This window comes from Canis lupus, chromosome 27 (assembly GCF_003254725.2).
Source record: "Canis lupus dingo isolate Sandy chromosome 27, ASM325472v2, whole genome shotgun sequence".
Classification (NCBI taxonomy): domain Eukaryota; kingdom Metazoa; phylum Chordata; class Mammalia; order Carnivora; family Canidae; genus Canis; species Canis lupus.
Genome location: NC_064269.1, coordinates 42426668 through 42444842, shown reverse-complemented (window position 1 = coordinate 42444842; position 18175 = coordinate 42426668). Strand labels below are relative to the sequence as shown.

At 49.0% G+C, this 18175-nt stretch overlaps 1 protein-coding gene across 7 annotated transcripts in view; it reads right to left on the bottom strand.

The window, feature by feature from the left end:
* IQSEC3 (IQ motif and Sec7 domain ArfGEF 3) overlaps positions 1-18175 on the bottom strand; it is a 110773-nt gene that overhangs the window by 48655 nt on the left and 43943 nt on the right. For all 7 annotated transcript variants that reach the window (XR_007406436.1, XR_007406435.1, XM_049102597.1 and 4 more), the window contains exon 3: positions 5858-6137. Coding sequence is in view for 5 of the 7 variants with exons in the window: in XM_049102597.1 (XP_048958554.1) it covers positions 5858-6137 (280 nt within the window). In the remaining 2 variants the exon portion in view is untranslated. The remainder of the gene's footprint in view (positions 1-5857; positions 6138-18175) is intronic.

Genomic DNA, 18175 nt, shown 5'->3' with positions numbered 1-18175 from the left:
CTTAGGAGCAGACAGTCTAGGGCAGGAAGGAGGGGGGCGGTGCTCAAGCTCAGAGATGCTAAGCATCCCTGGAGGAGGCTGGCCTGCATGGGGCAGGCTGTGACCTCTGCGTCTTCTCCGTGTGCCCACCTCCCTGTCCACTGTCCAAAGTACAGAAAGTGCTGGACACAGCTGGACACGGAGTCCTGCCTTGGGAGCAGGGCTGCACTTGGGAACCTCTCTTGACTCTAGCCAGCTGGAGGTGAGAGGGGTGCTATGAATCAGCTGCTCCTAGGTCACAGAGACTGTCTCAGGTAGAGCTGCTGCTGTGGGGAGCCTTCTCTGAACCCTGGATCAGGCTCCATGCTGTCACCAGCACTCCCGCAGTGCCCTGTGCATCACTTCCTCGGAACCTCTCGCTCCTCTGTGATGAACAGACTGTGGAAGACTCTGGGTAAAACCAAGGACTGTGGAGTCCCAGTATTGGCTGCACCAGGGATGTACATCTAGGGATGTGTCCTTGGCTGAGTGACTCGATGATATCACTAAGCCTCAGTCTCCTCCTTCCTAGAACGGGAATAGCTCACCGAGATATGGTGCAGATCTGGTGAGATAATGCATGGGAAATGCTTAGCACCTTGTCCCGCACATAGTTGGAGCTGTTCATGCCAACTAGTGCTGATGACATGTCAGCACCCACCACTGGAGTGAGCTCCTTGAGGTCCGCGACTGCATCTTCTGTATTGTGGTGGCCCAGGCCTTGCACAGGGCAGCTGTGCAGTATCGTTCCCTGAACTGGATGCAAGTGGACAGAAGGACTCTCCCTGATGAGTGTCCCTTTCACCATCATCCTCTGTGGGCTGGCCCTCTGGTGCGCTCCATATCCTTGGTAGGACTCTCAGCTTCAGAGGAGCCTTAGATCCTCTGGGACAACCCCTCGTTTCACAAATGAGGACACTGAGACCCAGAGAGTGGGAAACATAACCACCACTTCTCCCCTTGACAGGTACCCCCTGGTGAGGCGAACCCTGAGGCTGGCGTCTGGGAGATCTGCTGTAGAAGGGGCTGCTGTCCAAATAGAGAACATGACTGAGGCGGATGCTACTGACCACAGCTGCATGGCCCCCTGGCTTGGACAGCACAGAGCGCAATGCCATTTGGACACCCCATGTGAGCTCCAATCAGTGGGGGCACAGAACAGGATACAAACCCCCTCGAGGGCCTGAATGAATCTGGAAATCACTCGGGTGCCCTGTGTATCCTTGTCACACAACTTTCTTGGAGGACCCCCTCCCTCCCAAAGGGACCTGCATGCTCCCTCTTGGTCCACCTAGGTTGTAGCCCCAAGGGCTGCTGTGAGATGAAGTGACAGAACTGAGGGCAGAGGGAGCAGAGGACCTCCCCACTGTGTGAAGCTGGGAAGAGGCCCTGGTGGCTAGGGTAACTGGAAGTCCAGGGGCCAGCTCCTGTATTCACTTGTTCGTTCGTTCATTCGTTCATGTGTCTGTTCTTTCATTCATGTGTTGCTCCAACATGGAGCATGTCCCCAGTGCCAGGGACTGTTCTGGGTGCAGGGAAACAAAAGTGCAGCGAGAACAGCGTAACATCTAATACATAGGGAGCGCTTACACCTACACAGACTATGGCAGTAACCCCCGGCCCTGGAGATGTCCTGTGCACAGCCTGCTCACCTCCATGACAGCCCTGATAATGACATAGTTCTTGCCCTTAGGAGTGGGACGGTTTTCGGGTGGCACAGGGTCAGCGGTGGGGCACTCAGGGAGAGCACACACCCAAGCTTAGGGATGCTGAGCTGAGATGCTGAAGTATGAGTAGAGACCTCCCAGGTGAAGTGTGATGGAGGGACAGGTGGGGAGTGTTCCCAGCAGAGAAAATAAGATACATCAAGGCCCAGAGGCAAATGACAGCACTGAAATCTGGAGAAAGGCAAATGGGACCAGCTGGAATCCCGTGTGGGGGCGGGGCAGGATGTGGGGTTGCATCTGGTGGTGGAAGAACCTGGAGAAGTCTTTGTCCTATACACGGTGGTGGTTTCCCCAGGGGCTCAGGCAAGAGTTGATTGTGGCCTACCCTGGGGGGGTGCAGTGGGCTGGGCAGGAGAGGGAGGAATTCGGGAAATAGTTAAGTACAGTAGCATCAGTGGGGTTTGGGGTGGAGCAGATGCCAGGGAAGAGAGAGAAGAGTCAGAAAATGCCTGGGATTCTGGAATGGCTGGAAGGTTGGTGGACTAGGAAGATAATGATTGTCCAAGGATTCATGCAACTGGGGACACTGACAGAATCAGAATATTAAATCCTAGATCTCGAAGACTCCTAACTCTGGGAAACAAAGGGTTGCTGATAGGGAGGTAGATGGGGGATAGGGTAACTGGGTGACGGGCATTAAGAGGGTATGTGATGAGATGAGCACTGAGTGTTATACTATGTATTGGCAAATTGAATTTAAACAACAACAACAAAAAGAATAAAGAAACCTAAAGCAAGGTCAGGTCCTGGTCCCAGGCTTCATGCACCTCTCCCTCTTCAACTCACTTAGTATTTTCCCCTTTTCATCCTCAAGCATCTTCTTTATGCCAGGCACTGTGTCAGGCACTGAGGATATAATGATGATTAATAAGTCATGTATCCTGCCTTCAAAGAGGAGTTAAGTGAATGGAGAATGAGGATATAGAACTGAAGGGCTACGACAGGGAACAGCTGGATGCTAGGGGATCATCAAGAAGGGACATTCATTGCAGCCTTGCAAGGGCAAGGAAAGCTGCCAGAAGGAGGAAGGAGGATTCTGTCCACAATTCTGTCCCAAAATAAAAGAAAGAGTAACTGAGGCCAAGTGCTAGATGAGGAGCAGCAATGTTAGCAGTAAAGGCAGAAGGAACAGCATTTACAAAGCCCCAAAGAGATAGGAGGCAACAGAGGCCCAGAGAAGTTAATCTTGGGCAGCTTGCCCAAGATCACACAGTTCATTTGCAGAAGATATAGGAGCTGAACTCAGTCTCTTATAAACGTGTGCTGTATTTTTAATCACTTTTCTCTAGCCCCTCACCAGCCTGTCTTCCTCCCACCCCTAGCCTAAGCTTGGCTTAGAGAGATACCCCAGCCAGGGGAGGTGGGCTGTTCCCTGAGGCTGGTGCACTCAGCACGAACGCCCCTGGCACGTCCTCTACCAACTCTCACCTTTCCCATCCCACTCCTGCTGGCCCGACATGCAGACCTGTCTATCAGAATGATGTCCACCACAAAAAGGTCCATGACACCAATGAAAAAACCCTGTACAACTCTCCATATGCCACCTAGTCACTCAGAATTAAACTAATTCTCCTGTCCAAGTTGAAGCACAGCTTTCCCTTGGTTTTATTGACTAGATGCTCCTTAAGTTGACCTGCACTCTCTTTGCAGGAGCAAGTAGAGACCATTTTTTTTTCTTTTTAAAAGATTTTATTTATTTATTTATTTATTTATTTATTTATTTATTTAAGAGAACAAGTGGGGGGAGGGGCAGAGAGGGAGGGAGAGAAAGAAGCAGACTCCCCCGCTGAGTGGGCTCGATCCCAGGATGCCGGGATCATGACCTGAGTCAAAGGCAGATTCTTAACCAACTGAGCCACCCAGGTGCCCCCGGACTATTTTTTTCTCCCTGTTACTTCACTCTCTTGTTCTTTTGCGCATCATAGTTATTCAAAAATTAATCATTCAGTGAGCTCTTAGTATGTCCAAGACACTCTGCTAGATGCTGGGGAAAGGGTACACGGATGGTTAAGAGATGGTCTCTGTCCTCAAGAAGCACAGTCATGCAGAATTGAGAAGACTTCTTATCTGGGCCAACTGACCACCCACATCATACTGTTGTGTTCCAGATGGACTGTCTGCCAGCCCCTGCCTGGGCATTCCCGGTAACACAAACTCCCTACCTCCCAAGCAGGGCACTCTATATTTTTAACAGCTCTAATTGTTAATTGAGCTAAAAGCTTCCTTTCTTGTAGACTTCATACATTAGTACCACTATTTTTGCCTAGAATGATAGAAAATATATCTAATCCCTTTTTTACATGCCAGCTCTTCCATATTTAAAACTTGTTTTTATGTCTACAATTTCTCCATATGACTCTAGCCAATCCTATTTTCCTTCTTAGGAGCACCTTGGAATCCTTGGGATTCTTACATCCCTCTTAAATGAAGCCCCAAGAATCAAGTACAGGCTCCAAATGAGCCCTGACCGGAACTAGTGTAGGGCTCCAGCCAGCTGCTCCCTTATCGGTGGGGGGACTTTATCCACCCCTCGGTGAAAGCAGCTGTACTCACTTCTTTGGCAGCTGTTTTACTGGTTATTGACTCCTCTTGAGCTTACAATCAACTAAAGCCCTACGGTCTTTCTCCCAGGACCAAGCCTGCCCATCTTATGCTAATGCTATGAGCTTTTCAAAGCTAAGAGAACTTTAGATGTTTTTCTCTATTTCATTTAGACTTTTTCATTTAAATCTTTAGGTCTCAATGAGATTTTTACAAAATCTTGGATTCTATCACCACGATATTAGCTGTCCTCTTTCAGCTTGGTGTCAGCAGAAATTAGTGCCTTGTCAAAAATGATTGAACTGAACAGGACCAACGACAGCACACCACTTAACTCCCCAGGAATTGGCATTGATGGAAAAATCAACATTTTATTTTTGTTTTGAGAATTCTATTTGAAAACAACCCACTTGACTATATTGTCATCTAGTCTACTTCCTATCTTGTCCACATACATATCATGGGAGATTTTGTTAAATACTCTACTGACAGCCAGATGTTCCACCAATAGCTGGCCTTGATGCTGAAGGGAAGAAATGAGGTTGGTATGGCCTGACTCAGTCTTAGTGACCTTTCCAAGAGCTTTCCTTCCAAAGATTCACTTTGGCCATTGAGTTAAACGATGGTTCTTTAGAACCTATACATTATAGGGCTAGAAGGGACCTTGGAGATGATTCAGGGTCTAATTCTCAATTTTGCTGATGAAGAAACCAGTGTCCAGAATGCTTAATTGGCATTCTCAAAGTCACAGAGTTAACTAGAGCAAGACTAAGGACTGTATCTTATGTCTGTGGATCCAAGTTCAGTCTTCTTTTTTAAAAAAAATTATTTATTTATTTAAGAGAAACACAAAGAGAGAGGTAGAGACATAGGCAGAGGGAGAAGCAGGCTTCCTGTGGAGAGCCTAATGCAGGACTCGATCCCAGGACCCCTGATCACGACCTGAGCTGAAGGCAGATGCTCAACCACTGAGCCACCCAGGTGTCCCTCAGTCCTCCTTCTTAACAGTATCGAGTCATGATATCTTTCTCTAAGCATATGCACATGAGTATACACACACACACACACACACACACACACATACACGAATGGAATTTGTTCTACAATAGGGGAGCTCTGGTTAATATTGGGAATCCTCAATCTCCCTGGAGGAGACCACTGTCTTTGCATCTCATTTGAACCTATGTGTGCCTATACCTGGGGCATGAAAATGAGGCTATATCTTCTAAGCAGCAGGTGGAGGTAGGGGCTTCCCCAGGGAACAGTGGGCCACCTGCGGTGAGGTTTGGGGGGTGGCTATTTAGGCCTCCTGAACATGGCAAGAGGAACAGAGCCCTGAATACACTGCCTAAGGGCCTGGCATTGCAAAGGTGTGCCCCCTGCCATGTAAAGGCTGGTTCCTGACAAACTGGGCTACAGGGCACCGCAGAATACTTAGCTCAATTTAGTGGGAAAGGAGTGCACCTGCAGCAGAAGTGTGCCCAAGTGGGGAGATCCCTGGTACCCTGGATAGCCCCCGGAGGCAGGGCCCCTTCACCACCCTCCCCGCCCCCCTTGGAGGCCCTGGGTACCTGTTTATTCTTTAGGTCAAGGGAGAGCTCGTAATCGGAGGCGTTAGGGGCGTGGGAGCAGAGCGCCGTCGCCAGGGCAGGCTGCTGCCGGCCGGGGGAGGCCGTGCGGTGGGGGCCAGCCCTCAGGGAGGCACCCCCCGCCCCCGGCCGCTCCTCCTCCTCCTGCAGCTCCTGGGCTTGAGCCTTCGGGGCATGGGCACTGGGTCTGCCGGCTGCCACCGCCGCCGCTGCCACCACGGAGTCCTCCATGCCCCCACCGGCCTGGGCGCAGGAGCCATCACTGTGAACAAAAGGCAACGGTGCTCGGTTGGGGGAGAGCGGGACTGGGTGCATGTGGGTGCGGGGGGTGAGGAGAGCACTCTGGCCTGGCCTTTGGGGCAACAGCGAGCCTTTCTAGTGTGGGGGCTGGTGGAGGGGCCCCCTGCCATCACCTCTAGGGAGGGGCTACCTTGGCAGGGGGAGAGCTTCAGGCAAAGAGCAGAACCTGAGTTGGCAAGGGTATCCCAAGCAGAGGGAAGAGGCAGCTATACTTAGAAGCAGTATGGCCCATAAGGGAAGAGTAGACCACCTGGGTTGGAATCTGGACTCTGACTTACTAGCTGTGCGAACCTGAACAGGCTATGTAAGAAAGTTCATTGTACCTCTGTTTCCTCATCTAGAAAATGGGCACAATACTAGTACCTACCCCAGTACCAACCTCCAGTTGGAAGGTCTGAGTTAGCTAAAGCTCTTAAAACAGTGCCTGGCTCATGGTCGTGGCTATATTTAAGTGTTAACTGTCATCATTATCAGTGATCTAGTTCCCTGGCCAGTGGCTTAGGCAGCTGGAAAGAAGCTGACCTACACTGGACCTGCTCCATTTTTACACCACCCCAATGACTGTTGGAGGGGAGAGGGGTGATACAGGCTTAGCCGGGACACAAAGCCCCTCCAGGCTGGGTAGATGTCCGCTCTTTGGGGCTGGGGCTGTGAAAAGGACGGTGCTTGCCCTTCCCTGCTGGGTCTAGGGAAGCATCAGTTTTTGGCTTCTGGCTGCTCCTCCCCTTCCATGGAGCCAGCAGCACCTGACCATAGGTGCTGCCCACCTCTCTACTCTAAGAGGACACCCGCCAGCTGAAGCCACACACCCAGCCTGTGCTGGAGAATTAGTACTCTCAGGTTGTTCCCCTCCCTGGCCAGTCACCAAGTTCTGCCCCTGCTCAAGGCCAAGGGCTAAGCCATCTGTCCATGAAGCCTTTCTAAGTGACTCCAGCTTTAACTGCTTCTTCTGCTTCTAAGCCCACTAAGAGCTGTGCTTAGAGAGTCCCTTTTTCTTTCATAGGAGGAGAAGTATTGTGGCTAAACTCCCAGCTCTACCACCGTGTGGCTTCCGTTAAGTCGCTTTTTCTCTGAGCCCCCTTCTGGTTTCCTCATCCAGGTAGTGGGTGTACTAGTACCTATTTTATGAGGCTGTGGTGAGAGGGAAAGGAGTCAGCATGTGTAAGGTGTCTGGCACACTGTCTGGCACAGAGCAAGTGCTCAATAAGTGTTAACTCTGATTTCCCCCATCTATCCCACCCTAAAGGCCAGGGTCTATATTCTATTTTATCCCTGCCCCTCACTTAATGCTGGACATATGATGAGAGCTCAGTTAATACTTGTTGACGGATAAATTACAAGGAGTGCAGAGGCCGTAGGGATGGCCCCTACAGTGGACAGAGATAGAAGATCAAGACTAGAAGGGACCCTAAGATCATCTAGTCCAGCCCTCTAGTTCCCCCTCCCCTTTTTTTACAGGTAAGGAGCAGGGGCTCAAGAGTTAGGGTGGCCCTGGTTGGAGAGCCAGGCAATCTTCAGGCTTTCTTCTTCTAAGGCTTTGCCTTCATGTAAGGTGCCCCAAATCACACCAGAGATTGTTTCCTGTTGCTTCTACCCAACCTTGGAGCCTCCTGGTACTGGAATAACCAAGGATGGTGAAGAATCCTTTCACTCAATCTCCATCTATCCTCCCAGCACTCCTTGGCCTCATCGCCTCCAGAAGGGAGAGCTCTTTAGCTGGCCCTACCAATAAGGAGACTCAAATTCCTGAAGGAAACCCTCCTTGGGCATGTTTCTTTGCTCCATCATTACTTGTATGGCCATTAATCAAGTCGTATAGTTGAATGAGCTCTAGATATCTGATAAGTTTTTTTTTCCACTGATATCATCAAGAAGTTCTTTTCAAGACCTGACTTCAACTCCTATTCTTTCCACAGGGCACACAGAAATAGCTCTTCCCTCTCCTATCACAATCTGCCTCCAGGGGGCACCATTCAGTCTCACCCATCTTTTCCACAGACTGTCTTTGGTATTAATAATGCCCAAGCCTCTTCACCCCAAAAGGTTTTCCAGATTCTTTAAAAACCTGGCCACCACTCAGGGCTACAGACACCTTTAAAAACAGCCCTTTGCTTTCTTTTATTGCTGGAGTGTGCTTGATGAGAGGTTCTGGGGAGTTGATGTCCTCGAATAGTAGTACTCAGCTGATGGTGAGGAAGGTAGATGGATAAATACCCTAGCTTCCTTGTCCCTTGAGTGGAATAATCCAAAGCACATTCTGCATCATCTCCCAAAGACACCCAACAGCCAAAGCAGTGACTTGATCATTAGTGAACATGTACTGGCTTCCTTCTCTTCTGTGTCTCATCTCCCACTCCTACATTGGCACTTCTTGGAGTTGCCTTGTCCCAGATAAACTACTTGTATTAAGCTAAAACAAATTTTAAAAATAGCCTTCTTTGTGGTCCAACCCCTCTGGATATAGACAGACTCCAAGGCCTTCTCCTGAGCTCATTTACAGGACCTGGGAGTTAGGAGATTCCTTATTGTCATCTCCAACATATATACATATGCACACACACATACACACTCTCACACCAACACACGCTAATGCTTCTAACTAGCTCTGTGGTCTTGGGTAATTCTTTTCTTCCTTCTGGGTCAGTTTCCTTACTTCTTCCCAGAGCTTGGATTCCGGTGCCAAGGCCAATCCAGCAAGGCCCACCAGCTCCAAGGTTTTAGGCTCTCCAGCTGGTATAACCAACCCTGCCTTTGCCTACCTCTATGCAAAGTGACCTGAGAGACTGTGGCCCTCCCAAGCATATGATGAAAAGTATTAGAAAGGAGACCTTGTCCTAGCCTTCCCTCCTACAATTTCTTCACAGATTTGTGTGGTACAAGGTGGCTATTGGAGAACTGCTGTCATCAATAAGGCAAAGTTTAAGGTTATACAGCGGCTGGCAAAGACCATGGGCTTTGGTTTCAGGAAGACCTGGATTAGAATCCTGGTTCTGCTACTTACTATGTGACCTTGGACAGGTTACCTAACCTCTTTGTGGTTCTATTTCCACAAAACGGACATCCTAATAACTCCTTTGCATATCTGCCGTGAGGAATAAATATAGCTTGCAGAGAACTTAGTATAAGTGCCTGGAGCAGAGTAGTCCTTGGTAAATAGTGACAGCAGTGGTGGCTGTATTCTGAGCTGGAAACCTACAGCATGGCTCCCAAATGAATCCCCAGAAAAACAGCGTGGAGAATTCCTATGCGGAAGAGGTTCTCAACATTTAGCCTACCTCAACCTTCACAAAGCCCAAACAGTACGGTTTTTCCATCATACCTCATGATCTTTCCCAGACCTCCAGACTAACTCCCCTACTCTTTAGGGAGACAAGTGAAGGTGAGCTGGCTTCCTGAGTCTTCCTCCCACCCTTGTTCTCCACCCACTGGAGAAACAACACAGGGAAGGGCCTTGGTCTTGGGGGTCACCAAGTCATGGAATCCGTGACCTCTGAGGAATGTACATGTATTTACCACCTACAGGCAGGCCCCTTGACTGTACCAGCCACAAGATGGAGCATGCCCTAGGCAGACATTTGTCCAGTGCTCCTTGTGTGGTTTGTGTTTTAGTCACTTTGTCAGGGAGCAATGCAGGCCTGAGTACTTAAAAGTTCTATGTGATGGCTGAGCATCAAAAGAATGTTCCCAGCCTCTGTTTCCCTCTTTGTACCCCATCTATAAAAATGGTCCAAGGAAAGAGGTTAGAATGTTCATCCTAGCTGTCATAGCTTGGGAGGACCATCTACTTCAACCGAGACCATTTACTTCAATCCTGGTCTCATATGGAACCGAAAGTCTATTGCTCCAGTGTCCAGAATATCACTCTTCTCAAAACACTGGCTGTGACCCTTAAATGTCTAGAGTTTGCTGGGCTGACCTTACATCATGGAGCTCCTGTCCCTAGTGGGTCAGATTTCCAGCAGCCTGGCACTTGGACAGGAATCACATGAATGGGATTCACTCTGTGACCTGCATACCTTCTTGTAAGAAGGGAGGAGGAGAAAGAAGAGGGATCCTGGTTATCTTAGCTACCTTGGGCTCATTATCCAGCTGTGGAAACAGGTTCCTTGAATGGCAGCCCACTAGCGTGGAGAAAGTTAGGGTCACTGACGACATAAATGAGATGCTAGTCACAAAAATCTTTCCAAGGTTGGGATGCCCACTTGAGAAGGTAAAAAGAATGTGGGTGGCACCAAAACAAGAGAGTTCTGAGAAGGCTTTGGTTGTGCCCACGTGACATAAGGCCAATATCCATATAGGGACCCATGGCATCCACAGAGGTTATTCCACACATGAGACCACAGGATGTGAGCATGGCAAATGAAAGTCTTTAGGAAATTGGGGGAATAAGTAGTTGCCCAGAGAAATATTACATGTGCCCCAGACTAGAATGTCCTATGTGTTGGAACTCAATGTCACATCAGAGAGGGTCGCTTATGTCAGAAGCTGATTTGTGCTTTGGGGGATGATAGGGGCCTGTGGAACAAGGCGTATATATGACTCCCTTGGGGCTCCAGTGACCACTCCATCCTATCACCCCTGCTATCAGAATTGACTTCCTAAAATGCAGATACTTTAATATCAATCCTTTGCTCAAAATGCATCAGTGATTTTCCAAAACTTGTGAGATAAAGTCTACAGGCATGGACTCAGGAGCACTCATGATCCCCAACCTTCCCTTCCAGCCACATTTCTACCAAGTGACCACCCACTCCATGCACACTGAAACTCTCCCCAAATCTACCATGCGCTCTCAAGCCACCATGCTTTTCATGTGATCTCCTTCTGCCTTGAAATGCCTTCTCCTCTCCATGCTCCTACTCTCTCACCCCTCCTTTCTCTGCCTTGTCAACTCTTTCATTGCCCCTGGGAAAAGTCAATCCCACCCTCCAATATGCTCTAATAATTCCTGGCACTTGCCTCTATTTCAGTAATGACCATTTTGTGGTCTTATTAGTCTTATTTTCATTGATGTGTCTCTCTCCACTAGACTATGCCATGTACACCTTTTTATCACCGGTGCTTATCACAGTGGGCTGGCTCATAAGACGTGTTTAATAAATGTTAAATGAAAAGATAGATGGCTGGACAGGTGGGTGGATGGATGGATAGATGGACATCATTTAATCTCTCCTACTTTCCCAAAGGCAGAAGTACTGAGGGGAGCTCCCAGACCCTCCTTCAAGGAATGACTTTTTGCCCAGCTCTGGCCATGCTTTTGGAGACTGCCCTTGCCATCAGCCCCATCAGCTCCATCAGGGACAGGCTCAACTGCAGAGAGCTCGTTGGCCCAAAGTCAACATCATTCCCAGGGCTGTCCAAATCCAGTTATTGATTGAGGTAGGGATATAAAGATTCAGCCACTTTTACCCTATGTGGGGCAAGTTTGATAGGTCATTCTGACTCCAGAGCTTGCCTGGGATTGGCTGAGACTTCTGTTGGGCCTCCATCACTTGGACTTCTCCCTTTGCCCCTTACTGTGTTCCTGCCTTTCCTCCCATGGGTGTTGATCCCAAGCACATCCTCTAATAAACTTTCAGCACCCTCAACTCAGACTCTGCTTCCCAGAGAACCCAATCAGTGACAGATGCCTCGCCTTTCTTTTTTTCTTCCTTTTTCTCTCAACAGCCTGAGTTACCTGGGTCTGCCTGCCTGCAGTCCTGTAGAATCTTTCCCAGTTCCCAACGCCTTTGAAGAACTCTCTTCCCAGGAAAATGCACGTGATTTCATACAGGCCAAAATTTACCTCCACATTCAGAAACTTTATAGGCCCATAGACACTTTCTGGAGAGATTATCATGGCTTATCTCCCATATTCTGGGGACCGTGCCAAGGGGTATAGACAGCTCCCGTCATACGGAGAAAGTGTTGGGGTATCAGCCACCACAGAGCTTTCCGACATTGGTTACTGTTATCCTAACACGGATGGCATCCTCGTTCACAAGTGAGAGAGCTGGAGCGGAATGAGGCCCCTGGTTCTGCAATTTACTAGTTGGCTGACTTGGGCAAGACACCTAATGTTTCTGTACCTCAGTTTGCTCATTTGCAAAATGGGAAGGTGAGTACCTCCTTTCAGAGGGAGTGAGAAAGGTAAAATGAGCTCATAGACGGGTATGCTGGCCACAGAAGGAAATACAGCCTTTCTATTAGGACAGAGTAAAAAGAAGGGCACCCGGCAGGATACCGGCATCTGTATTCACACAGCCCCTGTCAAGGGAGCTGACTCCAATTGGCGAGTGACCTCCCGGGGTGCTCAGGCGAGGCCACGTTGCCCACCGCCAGGAGCTGGACAGGACAGGGGTAACTGAAGAGCTGCGTGAGGACTGGGAGAGGGCACCTAGGTGCATGCTGCCCTACCAGAGGCTGGCTTGGGCGGTGGCCCTTGGCAAGAAGGTGGAGAAAGGAACGAGGAGGAGGTGTAGGGAGAGGAGCATGGGTGGGGGCGGGGGGAGGCTGTTTTCCTTTCTTGCACAGGCTAGAGCACAGAAAGGAATTAGAGCAGTGACTGCTAGAGGCCCTGCTAGGAGGTTTGGAAGGCTGAAGGGCTCCTCAGGCGGGAAGCAACCCCGGGAAGGCCTGACCAACTGCATTACATTAGCCCGAACTCTGCCAGCCTTTCTTAAAGTGCTTCTGAGACAAAGAAGCAAGGCATTTTACAGACAAAAGCTAACAACATGCCTCACATCTGAAGATTTTTCAGCCCTTATTAAAACAGTTCTTTTTCTCCCGTGTTTGAATCAATAAGGTGGCGGTAGATGGTCAGAATAAAGGCACTGAGCCAGGGGAGCCAAGTGTCCTCCCTCCCAGGTGGCACCCGCGAAAGCTGAGTGTGCAGAGGGCCAGTCCTGGAAACACAGTTGCTCTGTGCTGATTCTCCAGGCAGGCTAGAAAATGCTACTCAAGGCGGTGGGAAGAGCACTAGTCTGGGAGTCAAGGTCCCATCTCGCCTCGGCCTGCACCGTTTGGTATAAGCTTAGGCACGCTTCTCTCCAGACCTCTGTGTCCTCTCATGACATGGACAGTTTGAGCAAGATGCTTTGGCAGCTAGAAGAAAGGAGAGGCTCAGCTTTCTCCACTTTCCCTTCCCTCTCCGTGGGCCTCGGGCACAGTATGGACTGCACCATCCCTGCTCGGTGGCTGGACTCTGGTTTCCCTGCCCTCAACACTCAAGGACACAGCAGAAGCCTCGCCTTGCTTCCCTTACATCATCGAATCCATGCCAGCACCTGTCCCAGCCCACGGCTCCTTGACCTCCATTGTCCAAGCTGGAAGCCATGTCTCAGAATAGAAACCCCTGGAGGAAGGCAGCTGTGACTTTCCAGGCTCATCCCCTTGCAGAAGCAGCCCTGACTTCATTGGCTGTGACAGATGCTTCTCCCTCCCCTCTCCCAAGGGCCCAGAGAGAGTAAGTTATTCTGTCTCCTGTTGGCTCCTCAGAGATTTCAGGTTTTGGTCTCAGAGCTGTTCCAAAAAGGTGTTGGCTGGTTTGACTTGCCAGGGGAGGTTTCCTGTCAAAGGAACCACAGTGCCCCTCTGGATGCGCGCCTGCCCCATCTCCAGGCCCACAATAGCATGGCGCTCACTCAAGGTTGGTCACAGAACAGCTTCAGCAGACTGTCCCCAGACGGCCCATGTGGAAACCTCCCCTTCCCAGCCCACCCCACAATAGAACTTCAGCACCTGGGCACATCAGAGCCTGCAGTCCTCCAGGGAAGCCTTATCTAGAAGTTTCCTTAGGACACCTCCCTCACAGCCTCCCAAGCTGGCCACACTGACTAATGACATCTTCTTGCCACTGGAATCCTAACATTCTTGAGCATTGTGTTTTCTCACAAATAGAGGTAGACCTCATAGCAAAATCAAAGGTCAAGGATATTCTCCCTGCTCCCTGTCACTTCCCCAACATGCAGCACACAATTTCACAAATGCATATTTTTTCTAGCCCAGGCACAGAGAACTCACTGTGTACTTAAATGCTCCTTGGATTTCCTCACCTTTTATGTGTGCTTGTGTAATCATGCCTAAGAGAAGATGTTTCCCACACCTGATGCCCTCATGGCACCCAACCCTGCGATGAAGCTCCAGAAATACTGCCCAAAGTCATCACAAGCCTAGTACAGACAACACTTGGTATTTACAGCCTAGTAAAATCTGGTTTTATTTACTTTTTTCTTTTATAGAGCCATTTTATATATGCAACTATGAGTGACATATGTAAGGTATAAAGAAAAATATTCACTTGTACTTGTACCCAGCTCAAGAAATGGCCCATTAGAAGCCTTCATGCCCTGCATATTCCTCTTTATCTCCTCAAAGGAATCTTTGTCCCGAATTTGTGTTTAGCATTCCCTAGCTTTTCCTTAGGGGGAAATTTCTTCCTCATCTTTACGTAAGTAGCGATGGCTGCTTGGCAGGAGCCCTGCGTTTGCAGAGCGCTCTCACAGGGGAGGCTCAAGAACATTCAAGACCTTGCAGACTCCGAACAGGTCAGGAAGGCCCTGCAAGGGCAATAGCCCAAAGCTCCACACTGGCAGGACAGAAACAGTGGCAGGGATCTGGCCACCGCTGGGCTGTACCCATTATCCCGGCAGGGGAGACTTTCAGGAAAGAAAATGGATTTGTTCTTTAAGGAACCATGCTGCCCCCGTCTTTTTGTGGTCTGGATATGTAACCATCCCCAAATGGACAGTGGTGACTGTCAGGAGCCACACAGCCACACATGCTGGAGAGGTGTACTCAAGAAAGACATCAGCCCATGAGCCAGGTGGGAGCCAGGTCTGGGGTATGAGTGCCTTTGGGGTCTCTGAGAGGACAGAGCATAGGAGGCTGCAGGCATTGTTGGCCAACACATAATTTGGGGCCGCACCGCAGCAGGTATAGGTGTAGACTCAGCGCCAGACTGCCTGGGTTTGAACTTGGGTTCTGCCATTGACTTGCTGTATGGCCTTGGGCAAGTTGCTTTCCTCTGTATGAGAGAATTAAGGTAGGAATGTGTGTACAATGCTCAGCAAGCTCTATATAAGAAGCAACTGTCTTTTTCTTTTTTTAGGATTTCCAATGTGCTATTTTGTTCAAATAAGAAAATAAAAAAAAGCAAAAGTATCATTTGGCTTCCTTACAATGTTACAAAAAAAATACAAAAAAGTAGCAAGGATATGACTTCAGAATAAAGAACCATCCTTGAACTTGACCTATCATTCCTTTATGTTCTTGTGCTAGAGTTCTTAAAATGCAGAAGTATTGTTCTTTTCTGTATGGCATAGTTTCTGAAGCTCTGAGTTCAAGATGATGCTGAGAGAAGCATACCAGAGGTATAAGGGCTGGGAGGCAGCAGAATGTAACAAGTATGAGATTAAGAACCAGACAGAATGACCACCGTTTAAAACCCACCAAGTCACTTGCGGTGTGGCATTGGCTAGTTCTCTGACTTCTCCACGCCTGTTTCTTCATGTGCAAGGTGGGGATACCTACCACATGATTCTGCCGGGGAGGTTAATAGAGCAATGTCCAGAAAGCCTCTGGCACCGACTGATGTTCAGTCAGTGTAGGTTTCCTTCTGTAATCTGGGCATGTCGTGCTTCTTTAGCTCCTAGCTCAAGAGCAATTGCTCCCTGGAGAGCAAAGACCTCATCTAGTTCCTCTTGGGTCCCTCAGAGAGCCACAGGATGGTGACCTACACAAACTGGGTGTGCACACCGTGCATCCCCGAAGCTGGACAAGAGACCGTGTCTGGCTATTTTGTATCCTAGTGACTAGAAAGTCCCTTTATTCTATCCTCCTCCTGTCCCAGCCAGATCAGCCCTGCCTCATCCCAGTCGAGCAGGTGTTTCTTTGGTTGGAGCTATCTCCAGGGAAAGATATTCTCCCAGCGACTCACAGGCTCAGTTTCACCACATACCAGGGGAAAGGTCTCTGATGGCCAACCGGTGCCTGTGGCAGTCAGGCCTATGCTTGCCAAAAACAGGACACAATTGTCCTATTTTGTCCTTACAACACAAGTGATGGAAATGGCAAAATGGCCAGTAGTGTAGGACGCTGCTCTGGACATCTATCAAGTTGCTATGGAACAAGATTATTTACCTGTGTCCCTACAGTCACCTTATCTTTTGCTTTCCTACTTGAAGTTCTGCCTAATGTCTAGCTTCAATCTTTCTTGCTGCAGTAGAAACCATTCACAAACATACGGGATTAGAGTGGCCGTGCCATTTTCCACATTTCTGTGGGTTTCGCACATCATTTCCAAAACTGTTTAGGATGAAGGGACAACGAAGGGCACACTGGCTTTGGGAGAAGCCTCGGAGGTCCCAGCTTGGGGGACCACCCACCCTTCCAGGCAGGGCAGGGCTTAGTGCCAGGCCATAATCCTTTCTCTGTAAGGGTTCAACTGTTTCCTCCTCTTAGGAGAACACGCAGTCAAACTGTCAGCTGGCAAGAATTTTCTGATAAAATGCCTTTGCTTTTAATCTCATCTTAGCCTGCACTGTGACAGCCTGGTGCCAGGTTAAATCATCTCCTCTCCTACCCTGATATCTAGAAAATCTCCTCCCTGGGCCTGGTGGCCCTGCTGGATTGGCATTCATCTGGACCTCTAGCTTCTTTGATCTTTTCCCCAAATCGGTCCCTTGGTTTTCAGAGTCTTTCTCTCTCTCAGATATTGGGCTCTTCCTAGCCAACACTCCATATGTCCCAGGCTAGGCTTGAATAGAAACATCTGAAAGACTGCCTCCTTCTCCATGCACATCACCTGCCATCCAAAGGAGGGACTAGACCCTCTCTCTGACAAGCATGGCTCAATGACCTTGAACAACATGCAGGGTAGTGTGTCTCCTCCTACTTGCCATCCCAAGAGCTCTGCCATTAGACCCTCATCCCCTGAAGTAGTCAGCACACTCTTTCTACACATTTCCTAGTCATACCTGAGTTTCTAGGCCCCTTCTCTGGGACTCCTGGATCTTGATTGATTTCTCCCTCCCTGCTCTTGAAAAATCCAGCTTTAAAAGAGTTACCATTTAGGGACGCCTGGGTGGCTCAGCAGTTGAGCACCTGCCCCTGGCTCAGGGCGTGATCCTCAGTCTCAGGATGGAGTCCCACATCGGGCCCTCTGCCTGGAGCCTGCTTCTCCTTCTGCCTATGTCTCTGCCTTTCTCTCTGTGTGTCTTTCATGAATAAATAAATAAAATCCTTAAAAAAAAAAAAAGAGTTAGCATTTACCAAGGGCTTCCTCTATGCGGAGCACCCTTGCATGCAGCATCTCATTTAATCCCCTCAGCCTCATAAGAGGTAAGTACTATTCCTATCCTCATTTTACAGATAAGCAATAATAATTGAGGATTAGAAAGTATAAGTCATTTAACCAAGGCCACAGAGTTTGTAAGTAGCCAAGCCAGGATCTGAACCTGGATTTGAGCTGCTCTATGCATGCTCTAAACTGCTCCACATTCTAGAACTTCCTTGAAGTCTTCCTGCATTCATCTTAGAGCCCAGGATACTAGTTTACTACCTCCCCAATTCTTTCTTCCTTTCCAGACTAGAAGAGAATCCACAAAAATCATCTGCTGCTCATCTCTCTGTCCTTGGAAAAGAAAAGAGACACTCATATTTTTAAGTTCCTTATTAATCGATAATTATGAGTAGTATCCTGTTCACCATTATCATTTCTCATTATGAATTAATAAATTTATACTGATATATCAGTCTCATAAATTTGTTTCTGGTGAGTTGGTTCCCCTGAAATCCGAGGACCTCAGGGTAACCTAATTGCTCCTCCAAACCTGCCAACCTGCAGCCTAAATTAGAAGGTAGGAACCACACTGAGATGCTGCCAGCCCATGTATGTGGTGGCACCTGGGGCATGGCCCAGCCATCAGGTTCAAACAGTGACAGGCTCCTGCCAGGCTTAACGTCACTGCTGGCTGCATCCCCTCTCTTCATACGGGCTTGTCTTCATCCCTGCCAGCTTCT